General features: G+C 42.7%; 1 protein-coding gene across 1 annotated transcript; it reads right to left on the reverse strand.

The window, feature by feature from the left end:
* Positions 1–12299, reverse strand: kiaa0232 (KIAA0232 ortholog). The gene is given in 10 exon segments (XM_020936625.2): positions 1–2959; positions 2961–3023; positions 3226–3250; positions 3253–3334; positions 3412–6751; positions 6859–6943; positions 7769–7838; positions 9772–9912; positions 10005–10552; positions 12034–12299. Coding segments are annotated over 9 exon segments (4077 nt in total). The 5' UTR covers positions 10242–10552; positions 12034–12299; the 3' UTR covers positions 1–2925.
* Positions 12300–16650: the final 4351 nt, after the last annotated feature.

Below are 16650 nucleotides of genomic sequence, written 5' to 3' on the forward strand. Positions count from 1 at the left end.
TTTGGTTTATATTTTTTATTAGATGTTAAAGAAATTCACAATGGAACATAATTTACTCGTGGTGTACATGAAATTAGAACAACACTGCTATTGGGAACAGATGTTTCAAGGAACAGAGAGATGGGGAGGTTGAAGGAGCCTCGTCTAAAATGGGAAAAGTAAAGACAAAATTCCTTTTCAGTGTTGGATGATGTACTTCGAAACTACAGAGCAAGCAACCTCTGAGTCATTCAAACCTCATTCTCTGCATACAATTTCCACACAGGCTTTCTATGGAAGAATTTAAAAACTGGTGAGGTGACACAGAATTCCGAGCCGCTCCGGTCTCTGTGTGCCTTTTGCAATTTCGCACATTTTCACGGACAGAAACCACGCGCGCCGTCGTTTCAAACTCTCGAATATTTCTCCTCGTCAAAAATATACTTCAGCCAAACCAAAAAAAATGGAGTGTGACGTTTGCATGCTGCACGTTTTGAGACGTTCCGCAGATTTATTTAGGGTTTTTATCTCCCGCCTCTCAAAAAGTACATGCGAGCTCACCCAGATGACGTTTATATAGTTTTTTTTTTTTTTTTTTTTTTTTTTTTTGTACATGCGCCAAGGTATTGCATAGGACTCGGGGTTTTGAACTCCCCTCGCATCGTTATATGCAACAGACGATGGCTTGAATTTTTTTCCCCGTCCAGAACTACAAGTCGAAATGACGGATGAGTTTCGCCGCCGCCGACTTCTACTCTCCGCAAAACGAAATAAAAACAAAACGAAAAAAAAAAAAAAAAGAAAAAAAAACGCCAATGCACCATCACAGGAATGAATATGAATGTAAAACTAGGACTATATGCATGTAAAAAGTTCCTGAGTGTTTGATGCGGTAAGTTTTAGTCGTTTTTTTTTTTTTTTTTTTTTCCCCCAGATCTGGACTCCGACCGAACGCGCCGTCCGCTTTCGGGGGGAAAAAAAAAAGAAAAAAGAAAAAAAGAACAACCGAACGAAAAGTCCTGTGACAGTGCATTGGAAAAATGTTAGATTACTGCTCGATGAGAAAACGGATTTTCCCTGTGCTTTCATCCTCGTTGTAACAATGCAGAGTCAGTACAGATTTTTCGCAACTGCTTCCCGGTTCGTTCGGGAAAAAAAACAACAACAAAAAAACAAACAGCTGCTTTTACCGTTTTCAGATGGAAGCAAAAAAAGAGAAAACGCTCTCACTCGCGAAACTGTGCATAAGTGACGACGACAAAAGCTTCACGCCCCCCCCCCCGAAGCGTCCGGTGGGGGGGGGGCGTTTTTTCCGATCAAATTAAAGGGGTACATCTGCACAAATTACGCAACTTCGAACCATAGCCTGAATAAGATGAACTCCGAAGCACACACGACATGACGCTATAGTTCAACACAATGTAAACCAAAAATAAAAAATAAAAAACACACACCCCATAAGAGAAGAAGCAAAGGAAACGTTGGATTTTTTTTTTTTTTTGGTTTGAACTGCCTCCGCCGTTTGTAGATTTTGAATTGCGATAGAAAATAAAATATCAGACAACGCTGAACTCTGTAAAAGTGTAGATTATTTTCCTTTTAAAACATACTAAAGGGCACCAGCTGCTACACAAATTTTTTTTTTTCTCCAAACCCTTTTCTAAGCGTTTTCCTCTGAAACACGCAACGTAAGATTTTAATAAATATTCAAATAGGTCTTTTCCACACCGACCATATTCTGTAGTGAACATTTCCGACGTCGCTTTGTTAAATTTAGTCGTTTCTAGAAGCGCACTCACTCACGATACGTCGATGAAAGTTTCGTTGAATTTAAAGCATTTCTCGTAATGCCGTGTGATTCGTTTTTTGGTAAACCTTCGCGCGGATTTTTTTTGCACTGAAGAAGAAAAAAAAACAAAAAAACTGTCAGATTCTAAAACAAACCCACTCGAGATCGCGAGACGGGCCGCGGAAAAAAAAAAAATGCTATGCCCTCCGCTCGATTTTGCAATGGTAACGTCAGAGATGTATTTAACATAGCACCAAGAGTCTGTACCGTAGAAATTCCCGAAAGTAAAATCACTGAAACTTTCATTTAGCATTGCAAAACAATTATCAGCAAAGAAATGGCTTATTTTGATGGAGGGTTTTTAAGCCCCGAAACTGAATCTTCAGATTTTACAGCATTGCATTTGAGTAGATTAGTATTCTGCCAACAAAACATTTTCATCTTGTGTTTTTGTACTTTTTATTATATTTTTGTTTAGTCTTACAAACCATACTATACTACTAGCTTATTAAAGACTATCACCATTCAAAAAAATCAGACTCTTTGATGATCACTTGTCACACCGGGGGATTTACAGATAGAAAGCTACGCTCATTCTCAACCTCACGGTCAAAAAAAAACCAAAAACGTAGAAACTTCTGAACTGAAAACGTGTCGAGAACCTCAGCCGTGCGTTTGCTTTCTTTTCTTTCTTTTCTTTCTGAGCGTGAGGTGGAGGATGGAGGACGCGGTCGTGTTTTTTCCCCCCGCAAAGTAGATTCACCACGAGAAGAGTGCAACTGGACGGACATACATGCACAACCATTCAGACACAACCAACTAGCAAAAAAATCCTAGTTCAAAAGTAAAAACGGTGGGAACCAAACTGACAAGGACAGAACGGAGGATTTTCCCGAACAGCCGACTGAGGTCTGAATGAGGACCAGTGTAGAGAAAAGAAATAACTGAACTAGTTTTTAAAAATGGATGTCCCACACAATGTTTCACTCAAACACATAACACATTTTTTGTTTTCCTATTTTCACTCACTTTTTGATCTGATTGTTGATTACACAAGGATTACGTTAGTAAATGAAAGCCCAGCAAGGTACGGCAAGGTTTTTAAATGAGCGTCTCAGAATATTAACCTGCATGAGGATATTGATTCTGAGATGACCCTACACCTTTGCTGGTAGTGATCCAGTCTCAAAATGAGGAATGCCCCTCAGCAACAGACCTCTTCTGTAGCAGGGGAGACTTCAAATGTTGCTGCTCCCTGAGGACACAAGCACAGAGAAAAATGTGAGTGTGTTGAAGTTTAAACGCCCCAGATTTCACAATTTAGTGCTTTAGTAAACTCATCAAGGGAAGTGGGTAAAACTGTATTTCCAGAAAGTACAAACTTAACTATAAACAGTAGAGGAAGTGCTTCTCATTAATTGTGTTCATGTTCAGAGTGACGTGTGTGAGACATTTACCTGTACACTGAGATCCAGGGAAAATTGGGGAACAGAGTGTGTTCTGCCACCAGCGCTCCTCCTGGTGACTGCCAGTTCCTCCTTGGCCCCCAATATTTAACAGGGGGAACTAAACGGACAGAGAGAATGTGGTTATTGAACGAATCAAACACAAACCAATAATGAATCAAAATGATGAGTTCCCACCTCTGGCAGATCTCCAACAAAGTCATAAGCGATCCCGTATTTTGGGATGTGACCGGTCGGAGCACACAGGCTGGACTGCTTTTCCCCTGAAGATTCCTCTTTATTCATCTTCAGGGCTGAGGTGTCTGCGTGTTCACCTCCCGACGCCGCAGCTGTGGTGAAGTCTGAGCAGATCTCCTGCTCAGCAATGGGCAAGAGGGTGCTGGAGCCCTCCTGGGAATCCAAAGAGGTCTGGGCACTCTTCTCCATGCCAGACTTTTTTAATCTTGGTAAGAATTTACCAGATTCCAGTTCTGACTTGCCATAATAAGGGCCCTCACATTCAGCATCTTCCTCCAGAGGTTTGAGGTCGGCCTGTGGATCCTCGAAGACGTCCGCGGGAGCCAGGGCGGGATAGCTCATTTCCTCTTTGTCCGTTTCAGCCTCTGAATCGCTTACTTCTCCGGGAGACAGTTCTGAGGCTGAGATGGGGCGGAAATGAGTGCGGGGGGAAATGCGGATGGCCCTGTATTGTGTTCGATTGATGCCGTAGATGCGCGGGTGGAAGGCTTCGTTCTCAGAGTCAGAGCAGAGAATGGACTTGGGCTTAAAGCCTGGGCTGAATGAAGCGATGTCCTCGGGCTCAAAAGAACACTCTACATGGAGGACTTGGGAGAAGGGATTGTTTAGGTTGAAGGGCGCAAAAGGGTATCCCAGACCCTGCTCCTCACCGTACAGCCCGCCGCATGTTCCAAGCAAATCTTCATGGAAGATGAAAGAGAACCCCTTATTGATGGCGTCGCCTCCTCCTCGGATGGCCTGGTCACTGTGGCCGAAAGACACTAGAGGCCTCCACAGGGGCCGGTGTCCCGGAGCAAAGCAGCTGCTTGTGTTCATGAAGACATCAGTGCCGGTGATGGTGAGCATGTCTGAGCCTGAAGCAGCCGCAGCAGCACACTGGAGCAGACTGGGCTGGCCGGGAGTCGGAGGAACAACAGCCCAGCTCTTATCAGAACTTAGTGTCTTCAACTCTCCATACACCCCTCCTAAAATGAAGGACGAGTTCTCTCGGTCAGTGTGGACGTCCCAGGGTTTGGACGGCGTCATATAATCCCCAGAGTTATTGACCTTGGAGAGTTTGTTTTTGGCCAAGTCTTGCTCATCTTTGTTTCCCTCCCATAAGTGATACTCTGAGCGCTGCACGGCTTTTTTCTGAGCTCCTTGAAGCGGAGTTCCTTTAGCTTGTACCTCCAGACAACTGCAACAATAAGCACTAGATTCTTCTGAGAACAGTCCCTCGCTTGCATTTTCGTTTTTTTGCCTTGACCTTACAGAGTCGTCTTCTCCTATTGCAGTCCAAATGTCTTTGATTATCCCTGAGCTGTAGTCGTCGCGTTGTTGGTTTGTGTCTGAAAACATGCCACCGCTGTACTGCTTGCAGTCATCCTCCTCCAAGGCTATGCCACATACGGATTCTAGTTTAGATTTTTTGGTATGGCTGGGTGCAGCACTGACCTTTACATCCTCATGTTTTCGGCTAGAGTCCTCTTGTAAAAAATCCAAGATTTCATCCTCTAGATATGTACCGGAAAGAGGGGGCATTATACAATCGATTTCCTCATTTCCAATTTGAGCAGCGTCTTCAGCCAGAGCGTTGCCCTGCTCGTTGTCAGAGCGAGTCTCCTCTGAATGAGACCATGGACTACAAGTTCGCGTTGAAAGGTTCGAACAGTGTTCTGTTTCATCAAAGGCACTATTTTTGGTCCATATTAGCAAACGAGACTGTTTGTTAGAATGTGGGTCGAGACAGCTACTCGAATCGGTGTTTTCGTGACCTGCAGTGAGTGCATCGCGGGGAAAGGGAAGCGTGGGGCTGTCATACTGCAGCTCAAACAGTGAGAAGCAGGATGTGTTTAGACCAGAAACTTCACTGGTGGCTTCAGGGACAAATGGCTCTTCAGGGTTTGCAGAGAACTTGCTCAGAGTAAAAGAAACACTGTCCAGAAGTGGAGACAGTCGAATGGGAGAGTCTTCGATATAGCTCTCTCCATCTATATCATCTGAAGTAGATGGTGAATAACATCCCCAGACTTGCGCCAAGTTTTCTAGATCCTGCATTAAGAACCCGACAGAACATGAAGCATCTTGTGAGTCTGCCCTTATTGCACTTTCCCCTTGCTGCTCAAGGCCATCTAACACTAAACATTCTGCCTCCATGTCTCTTTGCTCATTACTTTTTTGTCGAATCATACTTAAGATTCGACTCTCTTGTATTGAGTCTGAGGCACTAGTATCCAATATGGATTGATAAATATCAACTTCATAGAAGTGAGTGAATTCTGGCAGATGCTTGTCATCTAAATTTGTACTATCCTCTGGCTGAGGGCAGCTTGAGGTCCCAGTGAATTCAGCAGTTTCATCTTCTGCTTCGCAAGGCCCTTCAACAAAATGCCCATCCACGAATGAGCCAGCAGCTAAATATGCCGTCTGGTAGCTCTCATCAGCGATACAGATACCCTGGAATCTTTTAGGGAGCCCATCTATATCGGCTAACATGGCAAACCCTTCTGGAGAGTCAACCTTGCTCCGGTACTTTGTTTCCAACTTGCTTTGTCTGCTGCTGAAAGGTATAAAATAATCTGTGATGGGCTCAGTGTACCACAGCGGCTCCTCCATGTATTCTTTGCGGCCCTCCAGTCCAAACTCCTTTGCTTCCACCCAGCCTGTCTCTTTGCGGATCTCTTTCAGCGGTCTTTTCCCCCTTTTGTAAAGCTGTGGTTGTTTGGTAGCGCCCCCGTTCGCACTGCTGCTGCTCCCTGCATTTCTCCTCTCATCTTTCTCAGAGACCTTCACCTGGGTCTTAGCCTGCCCACTGTTACGGGTTCTTCTGTTTTTGATAGCCTCCCTGGACTTGTGCCGGACCCGGACTGCTTTGCTCCTGGGTGTCTTGGACTCTCCCTGGTTGCCGCTGGAGCTGGAGCCCGCCTCACTGGAGCCAGAGGACCACGATCGGGGCCTGTACTTGCCCTCGGACCTGTGCCTGATCTGCCTCTTCGAAGGGCGCTCCTCCGCCGCTGCCCCGCTCTGGTACCTGTTCTCCTTCTCCTTTTTGCTCCGTCGTTGCTGTTGTTGACCTTTCTCGGTTGTCGCGGTGTTCGTGGAGCCACATGCCTCCAGATGTTGTTCTTTCACTGCTTCGCCGTCGCTGTTACAATCTTTGGGGGAGGAAGTGTCTGTGCTGGTCTGCGGTGCTGCTGATGATGAACTTGAATATGCACAGGCCTTTGTCTTATTCCAAACTGTCATGATCTCCTGGAGACAGACGGGTTTCTCTGACAGAGGAGGAAAGGCTTCATAATACCTAAAATACAATACAAAACAAAGATTACATTTACAGCCAATTTCAGCGAAGTGGCAGTAATAAAAAGTTCATTGTGTACTTAAAATAAAAAGGCACAAAGCTCTTACATTTCCACCTGGTCCTTTGAGGAGGGAGAGTCAGAACGCTCTGGTGACTGGGCTCCATCAGATTTCTTTTGAATCTGCTTGGCTTCTGCAAAAACAATGAGCTCTATTAGTTATAAAATGCTGTCGGCAAAGTCATTTAAGGTTATATGCAAATCTGTTATGTAATAAATATTTGGAATTTGTGTAATCTAGATGTCTAAAAGTGTTTCCATTTCATAAATTCAAATAATTTACAGACATTTTCAGTATTTTAGAGATAAAAATGAAGAAAGGCTGAAGGAAATACTCCATAATTCCTTAGTAACAATGTTTTCTTTGTATCGTCTTGTAGAAAAAAACAGCTGCAAGTTCCTCCAACCATTAGGCCTCATGCATAAAGTCTGTCCCAGTCTCAGTGCACTCTGTATGTGGATCATAATACAGAGTCTCATGTGTTTTAAAAGATAAATGTACTTTAAAATCGCTGCTAAAACTGTAAAACAGATGTACCTGACTTCCAATCACTCGTCTTTATGCATCAAGTCTCAAAATATGTAGAGGACGTTTCTTAAATGCATAAAAAGTGTAAATGATGTAGTGCTTTGTAGCTGGGCGCTGGTCAGTTAGACAAAATCCTTCTTAATGAGAATTGAAAACATGTGGTGAACTTCTACAAATCTTCTACATGAATTGAAATCCAATAAAACTACAAAGAGACGAGCAGCAGACTTTAAATAACCACACCTGCATTTCCAACTCTATTCCTGGAAGTGGGAGAAACAGCAAAAATCTAAAATACTGCAACTGTAGATTTGAGATATCGCCCTATAGATTTATAAATTCAGCAAACAGAGCTTATTAAAAAAGAAACAAAAGTACCATTACAGGTAAAATAACGTGTGTACACAGTAGAAGAATACAATGAACCAACCTTTCTGTTTGTTCTGGATGTCCTTTAGTTTAGAACAGAGCTCCTCGACCAAGCTTTCGATTCCAGAGTTCTGAAAGAAAGAAAAGCAGAATGTAAATCATTTAAACCAACCAACAGTATTCAGGAGATTTTCTTTAAAACAAAGTGGACATCTTAAATGATATAAATATACATATTTTTTATCAGAAGGTAGAAGGTAGGCTTGTCACAATAACAAAGTTTAAAATTCCTGCATAAAATTACCCCGATAATTGGTAATACTGAAACTATAGTATAAATAAACTACATAAAAACATGAGCTGCAATAAATAAAAAGCACAAACACTTAAATACTAGTATCTATAATAAAAATGATGTTACTTATTTGGACCCTCTTCAATTCAAATATAACTACTACAAAAATGCAAAAATACTAACTAGTCCTGAGAGAATTTACAACATTTTAGAGCCACAAAAATGTTGTTCAATACTAATCTGATTTATTGACTTATTGTTCAAAACAACAAGTCAACATAGTAATTATTGTGACAGGTCCACTCCCTCAGAATGTTAATAATACATAATAATATATGCCTATTCATGAAAAAGTAATGCTAATGTTTGAAAGAACATTACAGATTTGAACATGGTTCACAGGACTTTGACCCCAAATGAAACCAGAAGGAATGAAAGGAATGAGGTTGACACAAGTCGAGCCAGCTGACTGCAGAATGTATAGACACACTTGGCCATGACTGAGCTAAATATAGACTGTGAAAAATGTTTTTTAAACAAAAGAAATCCCAGAAAACATTTCTGATGTAAGCCCCACAGTGTATTAAGACACAACACTGGTATTTACTGTCAACACTTTCTGAAGTCATGAGACAAACACCACAAACAACAACAAACATCTCTTCAACTTAAAAGAGAATTCTACAAAAGGCTGGAAGGCGACAACATCCACACAACACATTTCTTACCATTCCAGCTCAGAACAAGCACAACCGTTTCTCCCAGCCTGTGTTTTTCCTTGCATCATTGTACTAACGTTGGTCAGCTGACAGCAGAGCTACACTGGTGCAATCCCTTGCAGTGTGCGCTGGTTAAAAAATAGACTCGAGTCCAGTCTCTTGAGAGCGCACTCCTCAAACCCTTCCCCCACCCGACCAGGCCAGTTCCACCTGCTGTCATTCCACAGCCCAGTGTCGCCCCCTTCCCTCCTCACACACATTATGTCAAATATGAACCGGTTTTCAATAAACTCAATAAACTCAATAAACGCTTTCACTGCATCAACACACAATGTTCCAGTTCCCAGGTGCTGCTCATGCGAAGGATAAAACCTTAACCGACTTGACCGTAAACTTAATTCTCACGATTAGTGTAGCTACAGTTTTACACACACCATTAGAGAACATAAACTGTAAAACTACAAACTGTGCCCCTATTTATGAACATTTTTATTCTTTCTGAGACGTTACAAATTATTGCTCTTTTCATACACACAGTCTCAATCTGAAATTCACCAGAACTGTAGCTGTAGATACAAATAGGACTTTTCTGTTCTGGTTCTGAACTTGCAAAACATTACAGTTGGTGAGGCAATCAATTAAAATCAGCTATGTTTAACTCCTGTAAACTAATTTACTGAGGACCGATATATGTGCTCATGCAAAGCAGCAGCAGCGTCCACCGCTGTCTGCAGGCCATAAATGTACAACTTTCAACCAGGCCTCAGCAGAGCAGGAAACAAACAACAGGACAGAAATATTCACAATTTTACAGTCAGGACATGCACTAATCCAGTTAATATGTGAAGGGAGTTCATCTGCTGACACTTGAATCATGTGACCATAAATTTTACTTTTAAAAGTCGATCACTTCACTGCTTGTTCTGTATTTAACATACACACAGACGCCCTAACGAGAGCAAAGACTTATCTTTCACTCTGTCATTACAAACACATGAAGTGTTTTGTGCAAGTCTAAATGTGATGGCACAAGAATTGTGTCAGACTTACCTCATCAGAAGCAGAGCGGAGGCATTGGACAGCAGCCTGTTTCTTCATTTCCTCCAGACTCAGGTCAGTCACACCTTTCTTCTTACTCTTGCCCCACTTCTTCCCAGCTCCTTTCTCCCAGCCTAAGAAGATGTCGTTCTCCTGAAGACAACATTTCAGTGAAAAATGTGTTATACATTTACTCAGACAACAGAAATAACAGGAAAAGTCAATTATTCATTGAATAAACGAACCTGGTCCTGCAGGTCATAGTCATAACTATCGTGCAGAAGGAGGCTGAGGACATAGCGGGTGTAGATCATAGCATCAATCCCGCACTTCTCCAGCTCCTGGCCGAGCCAGCTCTGCACTGGCCCCAGCGACTGGAGCAGGGACATCTCTGAGGCCGGCAGGGGGCCCACGAGGGGGAAGGGGCAGGAGGTGTGTTCAGGAGGAGCAGGGCCGTCCGAGTCGGTGTTCATGGGACGCATGGGACCTCAGGTGTGGGCCATTCTCAGGTACAGCCGCTTCATTTTGTGGTGTGGTTTTGGTGGAGCAGGATGGAAGAGGATGGGGACCAAGGCAGGGCAGTCACTCCAGTAAGGTGCAATGAAGAGGCATAGGGGATTTGTTTGTTTTTTTTTTGTTTTTTTTTTTATTTTTGATTATTGCTTTGAGCAAAAGGGGGGGTCTTTAGTCGTCGTCAGGCATGGCTTAAGCTGCTGAGACAGTTCAGCTGCTGAGGAAAACACTAAGTGTTTGGTCTCAGTCACAGGAGGCCATTTTACTTCTCCAGCACAACCTGAAGGAACAGAAGAAAAGCTTTGAGTCACTTTGTCCGATACGTTTACATGTGAAAGATTAAACAGAGTATCCGAGTACAGACTATCTGGTATTATATTTGAAAAGATCAAGAGACAGTATCTCCATAGTCATAATACAAACACACATGAAAGAGCAGTGTATTTACTACAGGTGACACCTTCTTCCTGTATGCATTCCAACTCGGTGACACAGAGCTGCATATTTTCACTTTGCAGCATTAGGGCCTAATGTGTCTTGGATCTGAGCGCACATCAGACCAAACCAACCAGCGAATCAGCGCGTCCACGTAGTCCTCAAACCAAACCCGAGCTGTCAAAGTGCATGCGCGTCACGGCATCTGTGAATTTAGGAACTAACGTGACAAGCAAATGGAGCCTGCCCCTGCTCAGTCTGATCTGATCAGCTGATCGGCGCGACGCACGTCTCCCCAACACTAAAACACTGTGTGGAACCCGTTAAAAGAGTCGTGAAAAGGACGACAGGCGTGTGCACGTGACGTTATAGTTACACAAATTACGTGCTTACTGAATCCCTGGGAGATTTTGGGGCTGTCAAAAGCTGCGGGTCCCGGTCAAACACTCGGATAAGGAACATGCAAACCTACTCTGCTCCCTGCACTCCATTAAAACCGATCCAAAACATGCTCAAATCACAAAATAAGTTGTTTTAATGTGTATTTCTACCGACTAAAATCCTTCGTTTATCTGTCATCTGTCCAAAATGAGTTGAATCTACGAGCTGCTCCCTGGCGTCAGATCAGGCACCTGAATGCGGCATTACCAAACACGCCAAAACTCACTCGTACCGAGGCTGAAACATCACCAAAACATGACCTGGGCGTCAAACGTGAACGCCTGCCACAGTTTTATGCCCGTGTGCGTGTTTTTCGTGCCCGTTCTTCAGCCTAATCACAAGGTTAGCCCCTGGCCGACCTTTAGCGTTAGCTCCGAGGCTAAGCTATGTCGATGATTACGGGGCTGGAATGTGAAGTGTAGAGAGAAGAAACTTAGAATATAAACGTGATTACGCGTCGTGGAGGAAGAGTTGGGCGATTTAAATAAAGTTTGAGTGGTTCATTTGGGGTTTTGAGGCGGTGACTTGAGCTGGATTTTCATTTAACTTCGCCAGCGGCCAACGGGGGGACGTGAGGCAGGGCCGAAACCTCCAGCAAAAAGCGCCGTGTTAAAGCTTGTCCCGGTGTTTTTAAAAGTGCTGAAACCGGGTTAAAATGGTGGTCGGTGGGTGGTTGCGTTTAGCCGTTACGGACGGTGTTGTTGTGGCCGCGGGGAGGAGGAGCGGCACCGCGGAGCTCCGTGCGCTGTCAGACGTTTTTCCCTTCAAAAGTGTGCGCCATATCGTCACACAGTCCAACGGTAAAGCGCTGCACGGACCGAGGGCACGGACGGAAAACAAACACCCCCCCAGCGCGATAACTCAAAGCCCGGGGTTTTCGCTTACCTGCCGCGGGGCTGAAGTAACGCGGAGCGGCGAAAAGGCGGAGCGGTTACTTTCCTCCCGCTGCCGATCCGAGCTCCGGCTCTGGAATCCGCTGCGGTAGCATAGCGTATCATGGACGCCGACAGAAATGGCGCTGTTTTTTCGCGTCTACTGGGCTTCGTTACGGGCTCACGGGGAAACTGGCGACATCGCGGCTCAAACGGGACGAAGGTCACGCGTAGGAAACAGCGGAGGAGGTGGACCCAAAATGGCCGCCCGTGCGAGCCAGTTTCACGCCGGAGGAACTCCACGGATGTGTCACCCTCCGCGTTCGTATCCAGGCAACAAGACGAACCTCCTCCGCGCAGAAGTGCGGGGATCCTTCCGCCGGCGATTGCATCAGAACGCGTCTAGTTCTCCCGTTTTACACAAAGCAAAAATGATTAAATTACTCAATAGTGTTGGGAAGGTGACTTTTAAAATGTATTCCCCTACAGATTACAGATTACATACCTCAAAATGTAGTTTGTAACGAAATCCATTAAATTACTTTAGGTGAGTAACGTAATCTGAATACTTTGGATTACTTGGTTTGCTGTAGAGAAGCAAAGACGAGGAAATCATAACATAAGATGATTTGTCTGCTAAAAGAAAATAAAAAGCCCAGACTTTACTGAACCAAATTAAAAATATTATTGATAGAAGATGAGGAAACATGGTCTTGTTAAATCCTGTTTTAGAACTGGTTTAGTCCTGGTTTAGGCCTGATTTAGACCTGGTTTAGACCTGGTTTGGACTTGATTTAGACCTGGTTGTAGTCCTGGTTTAGTCCTGGTTTAGACCTGTTTAGACCTGTTTTTTGTCCTGCTTTTGTCCTGGTTTTGTCCTGGTTTAGACTAGGCTTAGAACTGGTTTGGACCTGGGTTTAGACCTGGTTTAGTGTCCGGCAATGAGTGGAATTACCAAACAAACAAAAAAAAAAGGGAGTAGCCCAAAATGTGAAAACAGGAAAATACCGCTGTGTAATCCATTTATTTCAACAAAGTAACTGTAATCCAATTACCACTCACTGAAACAGTAACTGTAACTGAATACAGTTACTCATCATTTGTACTCTGACCTCTTACCTTTTACCTTCTAATGAAGTGTTATACGTCCTTTTTTGTTTTCAGTACAATCTGTTATTTCACAATCTGCTGCTGGAGTTGTGTCATGTGGTAATAATAAAATCTACAGGACCAGAAATACAAATGAAAAACAAAACAAAAAATGGAAAATAAAATTCACATTCTTTCATACAAACCACACAGCAAATATGTATAAAACAACTTTTTGGACATAATAAATCCTGCTTAATTTAAAGCCTTATCTACAAAAGTGCAAAATATCAAGTCTGCAAGTAAACAAAAAATATATTTATACCAGAAAACAAGATGATGTCACGTCCGGGAAGGCAGCCATGTTGGTAGGCAAAAAGCATTTCATCCATATCAACAGTCAACATCAACATCATCAACAGTTATCGGCGACTTTTAACTTTTCAAAGTAACGTTTTTGATTCTCAACATTCAGTGGCTTAGGGCAGGGGTCAAACTCAAATTCACAGAGGCCAAAATAAAAAAAAAAACTGACTAAGTCGTGGGCCAAACTAAAGATTTATTGAAAATTTTCAAAAATATCTGCATGTTTTCTCTTCTTTCGAGATACGTAATATTGAACCTTTTCTTATTAAAATAAATGTTTAATAACAGTTTTGCTTAAACATTGAATCGTATGTCTTAGGATTTCTTAAATTAGAAAAGATTAATATTGCAACCAAGGGCAATGAAGAAAGTTTTGAACAGAAATGGGGTTTGTTTATGGAATACTGCAAATCATTAAAAATTCTGCCTTTAGACGAATAGATTGACCCTCCCCCCCACCTACTGTCTTCTCTCCTCTCTCTCTTCCTCTCTCTATTTACCTTTTTTAATTTTATTTTTCACCATCATAATTATTATTATCTTTTGATTGTTTGCCTTTGCTTCATTTTTGATAATATTTGGATTTGGTATTTATTATTAAGATGGTGTTTTCCTTTTGAAAATAAGAAAAATATAAAAGGAAAAATAATTGTGATTTGTAAATCTTGTATGAGTATATTGTGATTCCTTAATAAAAATATTTTAAAAAATTAAAATTAAAAAAAACATTGAATCCAGAACAAGCTAAATATAAAATAACAACAATATTTTAATAAATAATGTCTCTATAGTCTGTGTGTAGCCGGTGGGCAGCTCTAATACAGATTTGATATGATCTCACGGGCCAAATACAATTATATCGTGGGACAAATTTGGCTCCTGGGCCTGAGTTTGACATGTCTGACTTAGAGTAAACCCGTTTCTTGAGCCGTTTTCCGCTGTTAGGATCCAACAACCACACAATTACTATGTCCGAATCCCAAAACTAAAATATGACAATATCAGAACCAGAAACAAAAGCGATATCGTTCAAAAGACTTGAAAAGATCGACTTTGACAATAGACACATCCCCACTGCAGTGTTGGGAAGGTGACTTTTAAAATGTAATCCCCTACAGATTACAGATTACACACACCAAAATGTAGTTTGTAACAGAATCCATTAAATTACTTAAAGTGAGTAATGTAATCTGAATACTTTGGATTACTTGAGTTGCTGTAGAGAAGCAAAGACGAGGAAATCTTCATATAAGATGTTTTGTCTGATAAAAGAAAATAAAAAGACCAGACTTTACTGAACCAAATTAAAAATATTATTGACAGAAGACGAGGAAACACGGTCCATGCAGCATGATTTAGTCCTGTTAAATCCTGCTTTAGTCCTGGTTTAGATCTGGTTTAGTCCTGGTTTTGTCCCAGTTTAGACCTGGTTTTAGTCCTGCTTTTCCCTGGTTTAGTCCTGGTTTAGGTTTAGACCTGGTTTAGACCTGGTTTTAGTCCTGGTTTACCTGGTTTAGGTTAGTCCTGGTTTAGTCCTGGTTTAGTCCTGGTTTAGACCTGGTTTAGTCCTGGTTTTTGGTTTAGTCCTGGTTTAGTCCTGGTTTAGCCTGGTAGACCTGGTTTAGACCTGGTTTAGTCCTGGTTTAGTCCTTTTAGTCCTGGTTTTAGTCCTGGTTTAGTCCTGGTTTAGTCCTGGTTTTCCTGGTTTAGTCCTGGTTAGTTTAGTCCTGGTTTAAGTCCTGGTTTAGACCTGGTTTAGACCTCCTGGTTTAGTCCTGGTTTAGTCCTGGTTTTAGACCTGGTTTAGCCTGGTTTAGTCCTGGTTTTAGTCCTGGTTTAGACCTTCCTTTTAATCCTGGTTTATTCCTGGTTTACCTGGTTTAGACCTGGTTTAGACCTGGTTTAGTCCTGGTTTTAGACCTGTTTAGTCCTGGTTTTAGACCTGGTTTAGACCTGGTTTAGTGTCCGGAATGAGTGAATTACCAGAAAAAAAAAAAAAAAAGGGATATAGCCCGAAATGTGTAAACAGTAAAATCCCTCTGTGTAATCCATTTATTTCAACAAAGTAACTGTAATCCAATTACCACTCACTGAAACAGTAACTGTAACTGAATACAGTTACTCATAATTTGTACTCTGATTACATAACTCCGGTACATGTAATCTGTTACTCCCCAACACTGTCCACTGGATCTTTCCCAGTATGAATTGCGCGATTAAGTCTAAAAAATTCTTGATGCGTGTTTGGAATAAATCTGCGTTAAAAACCCGTTGGAAGTGTTTGTTTGGCGTCTGCGGGCGACGTTTCAACTCGGACACCGTCGCGCAATAACGGTTCATGTTTGCTCCTGTCGGCTTTGGCAAAATCAAACCCTGAACTCGAGTTGAGGTGCTTTACGGAGCGCTGAGCCGTTTCCAATCTTAGACTTCCAACTTGGGCTATTTATAGAGGCTACAACTCGGTACAGTAAGTCAGTTGAACCAGCGACCTTTTCCCTGTTTGACTCTGACTTTCTCTTGGCTGTTCACTCGCTGGAGGAGGTGCTTTTAGAGGCTTTTTGGGGGGGTTGGTTTTCTGTTTCTCTGTTTCTGCCTCCAGCGTCGCTCCCCCCTCCTCCCTCAACAAAGAAGCACGACATAGCGGCACACTTCACCCGACCTTCGACCTCAGGGGTTGTGACCCGGGGGAGGAGATGAACCCGGGGCCCGTAGACCAGCTGTTTGCACTTCTGACACTTCCACGCTCCCCCCTCCGTCACATAGGCTCATTATTATTCTCTCAATACATTCACGGACTAGATTATGTTGTGATTAAGTAATTAAACATGACCAAAATATAACACAGACTTAGACTTAGACAAACTTTATTGATCCACAAGGGAAATTATTTGGACACACATCACAATATAATATAATAACAAAGAGTAAAAAGAAAAAGTACCGTATTTTCTGCACTATAGGGCACACTCAAAAGCCTCCAACCCCATCAATACACGAATCCACTCAGGTGTCCCAGTACGACTTCAGTAAACTACAAAGCCGCAAAACACGGAGCGCACGCAAACACACACGGAGCAGACAGCGACCGCGCAGAGAAACACACCCACAGACACACTCATCACTCCACGCCGACGAGGAACGGAACGGAGGGACGAACCGAAAAAGCGAGCGCGAC

Source organism: Boleophthalmus pectinirostris, unplaced genomic scaffold, assembly GCF_026225935.1.
Source record: "Boleophthalmus pectinirostris isolate CB_2022bp ecotype Guang Dong unplaced genomic scaffold, ASM2622593v1 HiC_scaffold_20, whole genome shotgun sequence".
Taxonomy (NCBI): domain Eukaryota; kingdom Metazoa; phylum Chordata; class Actinopteri; order Gobiiformes; family Gobiidae; genus Boleophthalmus; species Boleophthalmus pectinirostris.